General features: G+C 31.0%; 1 protein-coding gene across 1 annotated transcript; it reads right to left on the minus strand.

The window, feature by feature from the left end:
* Window positions 1-7999: 7999 nt before the first annotated feature.
* On the minus strand, window positions 8000-10325 carry LOC111242507 (ABC transporter B family member 18-like). The gene is made up of 6 exons (XM_022786007.1): window positions 10266-10325; window positions 9822-9959; window positions 9583-9739; window positions 9411-9512; window positions 8868-9314; window positions 8000-8188 (listed from the first exon to the last, which is right to left on the minus strand). Exons 1-6 carry the CDS (start codon window positions 10274-10276, stop codon window positions 8000-8002), a joined length of 1044 nt encoding a protein of 347 aa, XP_022641728.1. The 5' UTR covers window positions 10277-10325.
* Between the last annotated feature and the right edge of the window lie 203 nt (window positions 10326-10528).

Below are 10528 nucleotides of genomic sequence, written 5' to 3' on the forward strand. Positions count from 1 at the left end.
CTGACTTCGTTGGAACGTCGGAACGTCCCTCCTTATTCCTCCTTACACAACCGAACGGGAAATCATTTTCCTGATTTCCCCTATTCTTCTAAGTTCAAGGAAGTCATTTTCCTGACTTCATTGGAACGTCGAAACGTCCCTCCTTATTCCTCCTTACACAACCGAACGGGAAATCATTTTCCTGATTTCCCCTATTCTTCTAAGTTCAAGGGAGTCATTTTCCTGACTTCGTTGGAACGTCGGGACGTCCCTCCTTATTCCTCCTTACACAATCGAACGGGAAAGCATTTTCCTGATAGTGGCTGATCGGTACAATTAGAATTAAGTAGCAGTGGAAAATCTCGTGTTATTTGACTTATGATTTCACAAGTACAAGATTATTACGGCTCAAAAGAAACTTAACTAAAATACAATTTCAAGTGAGAAATATTCCACGTATTCGGAATCACTTTCCCGTCCAGATATTCCAGCCTGTAGGCTCCGTTATTCAAGCTTTCGCGCACTCTGTATGGCCCTTCCCAACTGGCCGCCAGCTTTCCGTGAGCCTTCTCCCTCCGGGCCTCCCCGACTTTCCTCCAAACAAGATCACCCTCGACCAAATGTCTTGGTCGCACTTTAGTGTTATACCTCCGCGCAACCAATCTTTTTAGCGCCTCCGCCCGGACTGCTGCGGTTTCTCTTCTCTCTTGTAACACATCCAGGTTTCCCCTTAAGCCTTCCTCATTCGCAGCTAGGTCGTCTCCCTTCCTTCTCAGTGTTTCCTCACCCACCTCGACCGGCATCATCGCGTCCGTCCCATAAGTCAGGTTAAATAGGGACTCTCCTGTTGCTCCGTGCGGTGAACAACGATATCCCCACAGGACCGACGGTAGCTCATCAACCCATGCCCCCTTTGCCTCGCCCAACCTCCTCTTCAGCTCTTGAATGATTATTTTATTTACCGCCTCTGCTTGCCCGTTCGTCTGAGGGTGCTCCACAAAACTCGTGACATGAATTATTCCCCACTCCCGATCGAAAGCTTCCAGCTTCTTATCTATAAACTGTAGGCCATTGTCCGTAATAATTACCTTGGGCAATCCAAATCGACAGATAATCTTCCATACAAACTTCTAGACTTGGGTGGCCGAGATTTTGGACAAAGGTTCAACCTCTACCCATTTCGTGAAATAATCCGCTGCCACTAACACAAACCTCATCTGGGAACGCCCGGTCGGTAATGGACCGACAATGTCCATTCCCCATTGGGCGAACGGCCAGGGGGATGTTATTCCTTGTAACTCCACTGCTGGTCCATGGAAAACATTTCCATACTTTTGGCAAGCTCTGCATCTCTGGATGAACGCCGTGCAATCCTTCTCCAACGTTGGCCAGAAGAACCCCGCTCTCAGCACTCTTGCCCGTAGAGTTCGTCCCCCTGTATGTCTCTCGCACACCCCTTCATGTAGTTCCTTCACTACGTACTCTGCCTCGGTCTCCGAATCAGCTGTATTATCTCATCTCTCCAGGTGCTTTGTGATCCCATGGTATCAATGGCGCAACATTCCACCGTTGGCTTTGCTACCGTGTGCCTGATCACCGTAGAAAAAAGCTTTTCCTTTTGATTCCAGTCCCCTTTGCTCTCTCGGATTGAACTTCTTTTCGTTTCCCTAATATTCTTCAGGTAGAAAGAGGATAGGTTGAATGGGTACCAAGGTTCACAGATGAAAACGAAGTGTTGAAGGTGTGTCCTGAATGCTCTCTGGCTGTGATGGTTCAGTGTTAGTGATGAGTATCGAATGTTCAAGCTGTGTTGGTGATGTGTTGGGGATGAATTCGTACTGAGTGCTCTCTGGCCGTGGTGGTGAGGTGAATACGAGTTGTATGTGATGGGTAAATATGAAGGATGATGATGAAGACGTTGTGTGTGATGAGGATGTAGAAGTGGAGAGGTAGGAATGGTGAGAAGGTGAGAGTGATATTGGTGAAGGAGGTGGAAACGTATAGAGGAGCAGAATAGTGGAGGGCAGTGTGGTGTCCTTCCTTGCCTGCCAAGGCCAACAACCTCTCCTCTGCGTCGTCCTTACTCTGACCACAGACCACTTTGTCCCCTTTCACAAACGACAAAGCCACTTTTTTTCTTTTTTTTCATTTTCTCTTTTAATTATGTTAATTACGCTTAAAAAGAAGACAAAAAGTTAAAAGTAAAAACAAAGATCAAAATGAAAATTGTAAAAATGGAATACTAAAAAGAAAATAAGAATAAAATAAAAGAAAGAGAATAAAAAGTAACAACAAAATCGAAAATGGGTAAAGCATATGACAATCGCAATATTAAACACTCAAACAAATCCGGACGAAATTGGGTGTTGACATATATATATATATATATATATATATATATATATATATATATATATATATATATATATATATATATATAAAATTATTAAAAACACATGTTAATGTTTTTACAGGGGACAAGGTTGAAATCGTCATCCTAAATGCTAGTGGTATTCGTCGTGAGTATATGGACTTAAGGAAAGACTAGTGCTCTCTACAAAAAGATAAGTACTAATTTATTATTATTAATTCTTGAAATTCCAATAGTATATTGACCATGTACACTCTAAGCCGTATGTATGTATGTATATATATATATATATATATATATATATATATATATATATATATATATAATTATTAAAAACACATGTGAATGTTTTTAAAGGGGGACAAGGTTGAAATCGTCATCCTAAATGTCAATGGTATTCGTCGTGAGTACATGGACTTAAGGAAAGACTAGTGCTCTCTACAAAACGATAAGTACTAATTTATTATTATTAATTCTTGAAATTCCAATAATATATTGACCATGTACACTCTAAGCCATATCATTAAACCCATTAAAATAAGGTTAGGTTAGTCAAATTTTAAATGATGTTATGTTATTCTATTATTATCAACCTTTGAAATTAAGTGAGATTTAACTTTTGCTTACCTGATACTAATTTTAAAAAGTTATTTCACAATCCTAAATAAATAATTAGTGGAGCGAAGATTCTCAGTGGTAGTTAGGAAATATTTTTTGTGTTAATTTTACTTTTTATGTCAATTTTAGATTTGGTATAGAAAATCTACATTCAATATCGATTCTATGAATTATTTATAGAGATAATTTCAAAAGAATGGAAGTAAGAGAAGAGGAGGTGAGAAGGAGAAAAGCAGACAAAAAAGGTGCAAAGAGATGAGAATTAAGGGTGTGAAGTATATGGTGAAAAAGATGGGAGGAAAGAAGGAAACTAACCATATTATAGCGGTTATTGTGGAAATCAGCAAAAAATATTTTGTGCTTTATTACAAAATTCCATCGGTTTCCACTTTCTATGTCAGTTATAAATATAACTGACACAAAAAAAATCTTATACTTTAATACAAAATTATCATGATTTTCACATTCGTTCTAGATATAATCGACACAGAAAGTTTTGCACTTTATTACAAAATTATCACTGTTCTTACCTTCTGTGTCGATTTTAGTAATAATCAATATAGAAATCATAACGTATTTATCATTTATCACTGTTTCATTAATTATAATGAATAAATTATAACCACCAGTAAATCGTTATAAAATCCAATTATAATGAATAAGCTATACACATACATATAAATAAAAAAAATATTAATGAGTAATTAATAGTTTCTTTTGTTTATTATGTTTCAGTTAATATGTACGTATATATGTATATATATACATAAATATATACGTCCATATGTATATACGTCCATATATATATATATATATATATATAGATACGTATATACGTATATACATAGATACGTATATATATGTATATACGTACGTATATGTTTATACAAAAGTTAAAACTGACTTTTTAAAACATTACAATATTGTATATTATTAATTTATATTTTGTTAATTCATGTTATAAAATTAAGACTAGTTAAGTATAAATGTTTTTATAGAAAAATAGTAATCATTTAAAGCTAATATAGTATTCGTGTTTTATAAAAATTAATTAATTAATAACATTTATACTAATATTTATATTAAAATTTATTATAAGAATATGATTAACAAAACATGAGTTTAATAATATATAATAATATAATATTTTAAAAAAAGATTTTTAATAAAAATATCATTATAATATTTGTACAAATAATAAAAATTTATTTTATTTTGAAAAAAAAAACTAAATTGAATTAAAAAGACATATATTAAATTAAAATCAAGACAATAATATTTCACAGTATCACTTGTCGCACTTAAAACCTGTTGACAATAAAAAATTTACAAAATATAAGAATAAAAAAGTCACATATTAAAACGTGACATATCATTAATTATAATGATTTTTTTTTTCAAAAGTTGAATCGCAATTGAAAAAAAATCACTAAATATCAACTTTAAACTTTTCAACTAAAATAGAAAAAAAAATAATTAAACCAAAAAAGGAGAAAAAGTCACATACACTATTATTTCAAATATGCTTATAGATTCTTATTTCCTTCCTGTCTATTTCTTTTCATCATGTTATATATTTTATAAACTTATAACTTGTATTATATATACATATTAATGAATATTTTAGAGGTATGTCAATCATTTTCTTAAAGAAAAAAGAGAAACTTTACCCTAAAATCAATCATTTCTTTGTAGAGAAAGCACACAATATTGGAATGATAAAATAATTTCCTTTATTTTTATTTTTAATGTTTTTAGTACTAATTGTAAGAATCTAGAAAATAAAATATTAGAGTAGATAGGTGTATTAAAATAATAAGACGAACATTTTATTTTAAAAAAAATAATCTTATAATATAAGTAGAACTTTCTAAAGCTCAGTTCATTATCTAAATCATCTCTATCTCTCTAGAACACTACTCTCCTAGAGTTCTCTGACTTTTCTTTACAAATTCTCATGTTTGGACTGTCTGTTTGACGATCAGGAGGTGCCCAAACGATCACTGCGTTAAGGGCTTCACATCTGATTGATCATTTAGGCAAATCGAGCAGGTAAGCGGTTAACCTTTTTCTCTAGCGTCTAGGGTTCTTGATTTTGCAAAATGTTTCTGTTTGCATGGATCAAGAGTTCATTTCCTGCAATTTCTTGCTCAATTTAAGTTCTAAGGTTGGTTTTCTATCATCAATCGGTGATTTGTAGGGTTTTCTAAAGTTGCCTTACAGTGCAAGCAAACGGTCGGGGTTTCTTTGAGTTGTGCTATTGATTTGAGGTAAAGGAAGTTAGATTATTGCTTTAATTAGTTGTTTGACATGTGAGTGTGATGAATTTTGTGTTTCTTAAAATGTTTGGACTAAATTTAGGTTTATGAGTGAATTGTATTATGTTCAATGTGATTGTTTGATTTTAAATTGATGAACTGTGATGATGGACTCGTTTTGGATGATAATTAACATGGTATGAGATGTATGAAAAGTTAGAAATAGATTATAAGGTTGATAGATTGTGAAGAAAGTATAAAATTTCAAGTTTTAAGGTAATTTAAGGAAGTGGGGTGGTGAAAATGAGAATTAAAGGTTAGATGTTCAATTGTTCTATTGGAGCAGCTTTGGTAAGTCAAATGTGACTTGTTTGAGCCCTTAAAGTGGTCAAAAATGTGTCAAAAGTGGTAGATTGGATTTTGGGTCTATAAGTTGTGATTTTAGAGGTTTTGAAGTAGGAATTGGTCCATAAACACTTTAGAATGTTGGTAGGAAGGTTTAGAAACGTTTGGTCAAGTCCAATTAGGTATATAACACAATTTAGGAGGGTTAGAAGTGTCAAAGCAATGCAGCGGAAGGATTATCGCGTTCAACAAACCAAGAGGGAGGTGAATTGGTTTCTTATCGCAAATCGTTCTTTTAATAATTTTCTCAATAAAAATAATTTCCTTAAAACAATTTAAACAAATTAAAAGAGTAAGGAAGAGAGAAAATTGCACATGTAACTTTTATATTGGTTCGGATCACAAAGATCCTACATTTGGTTGTTAATGTCAACCGAAAATTAACGCTTCACTAGCACAAACCAACAAACTGTTATAATCACAAAGAAAATGAAACAGTTTAAGGTTAGAACACCTTTCTTGTTACCCCAAGAGATGAAACTCATTGCCCCTGTGACCTACAAGGGATGAACACCTCCTCTGAATCTTCACAAAGGATAAACATCTACCCCGAATGCTTCACGAAGGATGATAGGTTTTCAACTCTGCAATAACAACAACATTCAATCACACTCCCTGTGAAAGTTCTCACTCTATGCCAACAACAACACCACTCAAACACACTACCTGTGAAAGTTCTCGCTCTATGCCAACACGCCAAGTTCTCAAAAGTAAATCTACTATAAAACTTTATCATTATTAAAAATTCTAATGATTATCACATTATTTCTTATTCCACACTTACTTTTCTTCTTCAAACCCAAAAAAAAACAAGTCCAGATTCACTAATATTGCAAATGAAATATAAGAAAAAGCATTGTGAATAAACTACCTCCATATAGATGAATTCAAAATTTGGTTTATTCCACCAAAAATTGGAGATTGATTTTTTTCGTCAACCAAACAAAATTAACTAAATATAAATAAAAATATACACAATTAATTTAATTTCTCATTAATTTTTTCTTTATAGTTCATTTACCAAAGCTAATAATAAAAAAAATAAAATATACATATATGCTGATAAATGATTTAATGTTATCAACCATTTCTCAATGATCATATATAGTATAATTATTATTTTCTAATAACTATTTGATAATTCATATCTAGGATAGATTCTAAAAATTCTAACAAGTTCAAATTATAAAAAACTTAATTAGAACTATATTAAAATAAAAATGTAGACATTAAATAGAATTTCTCTTCCTTATATTTTTTAAAATTTAAAATAAAAAACATAATTGGCATATATTGTTATCTGTAAAAAAAACTCTACATACAAATTATATATATATATATATATATATATATATATATATATATATATATATATTCAGAATAATTGACTTGCATTCCTTTGTATTTATAATGTTTTATTTATTCAATATGTTATAAATTAGATAAAAGAATCTAGTTAAACATTTTATTCATTATTCAATCTTGAAATGTAAATTAATGACATAAGTTGAATAGATAACTGCTATAAATATGAAATTGAAATTGCAACCGAATTTAACATTTATGGTATCTAATTCTATTTTTCTTGTATATATATATATATATATATATATATATGCCTGACTTCTAGTTTTGTCAATCAAACATGTCCACATTCTTTCTCTTCTCTTATTAAGAAATGAATTTCATATATTATGTTCATGTTTAGTGAATATAAAAAATATTTTTTTTCTCAATTATTTAAAGCTATATTTCGAACTAAAACTTTTTTTTTAAACTTCATGGAATTTCAATTTAACAATCAATTTCTCAATTTAAAGTATTCATTATAAAGTTTAAATACAATTTATACATTAAAAATATATATTTATGATTGATTTTGATTACATAAAAATAATTATTATTTATAAACATCTTTGTGGTTTCTAGAAAAAGAAACAAAGTTTATGAAAAATATGTATATTTTTCCACTGCTTTTCGTTTCTTATTTCCATTATTCAAGAAAAATATGATTTTCCAATGTATATATAAAATTTCGATAGATTGTGATTTATCAATAGCTTTCTTTTAAAATAATTTTTAACACAAATAAACATGAGAAACACCTTTCACACCTTGAAAATTGTTTTAACTAAAATAACTAAGAATTTATATATATTGTCGTGAATAATCAAATTATTAATCACACTCAAAGTTAAATGTTAAAAAATAATAAGACTTTCATGATCTAGTAATTATGATTCATCATGTATTAAGCATAACTAAACATAGGATTAAACCATTAAAAAGTCAATTTCACAAAAATTAAAAAAGGTTTCTACAAATTATTGCCAAATTTGAAATATGTTTGTAATGGTTGTCACTGTTTTCAATCATCATGGACCTTCATGATCTTGAAGACACCTCTTTTGTAGAAGCAAACAATGATAACAAGTTGAACAACAATCATTGCAATGGCTGCTTTCCATGAAAACATAAGACCCACACTCAAACCTATTCCCACTGCACAAATTGTTTGAAACCCTAAACTCATTTTCTCTCCCATCATAGGCTTAACCTGTACCATGAAATAACACATATAACTTTAAGTGAAAAAGAGAAATATTTATAAGAGTAACTATTGCAAAATAGTGATACTACAAGAGAAAAAGGGTTAATTATGATTTGAAAAGAAATTAAAATTCATTCATGTATCAGATTTTGATATATTTTATTAATAAATATTAAAATTGATATATATATATATATATAACAGAAATAAATTTTAATTTTACATTTAAATTTAAGTTCAAAAAACATATTTAATTTAAAGAAAAATAGATGCTACATAACCCATTGAAGGAAACTTTGTTATATAACAGTCAATAAAGGGAAACATCATTGGTACAATTTACTTCCTTGAAATCTAACAGACATATGGTATCATTTTTAGATTTCTAAAAGTATTATTGTATGCAGTTTTTCACCCAAATAATACATAGATTACGTTGTTTTATTGTATTTTCACATTAACATGCAACTGTTTGTTCTTATAACATATATATATATATATATATATATATATATATATATATATATATATATATATATATATATATATATATATATATATATATATATATATATATATATATATATATATATATATATATATATATATATATATATATAGAATAAACATTCATGACATGCAATAGTGCACAAAGAAATTGACCCAAAATAATATAAAAACATACCACACTTTCTTCGGCAAATCTATGGCAAAGATCACATCTGAAAGTTTCCTTCTGAGAGAACCATCCATCTCCAATGGCAAGAATCTTTGAGAGCAATCCCTCTCTCACCCTTTTAGTTAAATACTTTCTTATGCAAAAAATGTTATAGGGTCGGTGGAAGATGTTAGCGATCATTAGAACCAAACCTAGGAAGCAAAACGAACATATCTTTGTTTTCCTTGTTATCTCATCGTGATATGAGAGAAAGTAAACAAATATCAGTGACCATATCATTGTACAAAACAACAATGCAGTAAAACAACCTAAACATGTTTGCTTGCAGTTGGGAATGCTCAGTGTTCCCTTTTCATCACGACCAGTCTCTTCAACGCCAATTGCATCATAATTAGGGATTAATCTGGTGAACTCATCAAGCAGATCTTGATGGTCCTTAAAAATGATAGCAATCTAGAAAAAAGAGGGTAAACATTGAAGAGATTCAGCAAAAAATTATCTTTTCTAGAGAACAACAAAAGGGTGCCCTTTGAAAGACAACACGCTTACCTCCCCATGAAGATCACAAGAGGTCTTTCGCTTATCTTCTTTGTAGGATTTCATACTCTCCAAGAATGATGCGTAAGCATCCTGATCTTTTTTGAATCGTTCCTATTGAAAGCAATAAACCTATCAATATCACAACAGATATCAGATATATCAATACATGCTCATTCTTCACCTTTATGTTGTCAACTAAACGGACTAATTCTTGACGAGGTTCGTGCTTAAGTTTGATCTCATGCTCCTTTGGCAAGAAATTGTTGAATCTCAAAATCAGAGTGGGGTGCTCTCTCAGTAACTCCTCCACCCTTGCAGCCACAACAGCACAGGTAATCCTGAATGAACCGAAAAAGAAATATCAGAGAACACTTTTGAAAATCATTACATAGATATGCAGATGAGGGAGATAATCTATACCTTTCATCCTTGTAATCTTTCAGGATCTGAAGCAACATGTCATACTTCTCCATTTGGTCCCAAAACACATCTTTCACTCTATTCAGAAAATGTAAGGCATCATCCATGGAAGCTCTCTGGGGAGTGCTTTGGTTTTGTCTGTAGTTTCATGCACAAAACACAAACACATTCACTTTTAGATATACCTATTAACAACCATACATGCTAATCTCTAAATTCATCAAATTTTCTATCAATGAATCAACTTAAACACCACACATAAATCAATCTTCCAAACTTAAATCAGAACCACTCGACTCTTTATTTTTTGTTAGGATTCACACACATACCACTTGAGCAGAATTGAAGAACAATCATAGGTCAATTTAAGCTAAATTAAGCACAATTCTGAGTAATAAAGTGATGTAAACCAGAACTGAAGAGCACAGGAGAGAAGAAACAGACCCTTGTTCCATCTTCAGAAAAATAGGGCAAACACGGAATTTCAGACAGTGATGGAAAGGAGCACGGAACAGTGAAGTGTGTTTTAAGGTTGTGTCCAAAATAGGGCAAAGTCAGTCAATTTATGTTGTAAGAAATTGTTGTCTGAACCACTTCATCTATTCGGGTCAAATACCACTACCAAGCCCGGTCCGGCCCATACTATATATATTTTAAATAAAATTTAAAATAATTTTAAATAATAGTAAGCTCTTAAACGATATTAA

Source organism: Vigna radiata, chromosome 1, assembly GCF_000741045.1.
Source record: "Vigna radiata var. radiata cultivar VC1973A chromosome 1, Vradiata_ver6, whole genome shotgun sequence".
In the NCBI taxonomy this organism is placed as follows: domain Eukaryota; kingdom Viridiplantae; phylum Streptophyta; class Magnoliopsida; order Fabales; family Fabaceae; genus Vigna; species Vigna radiata.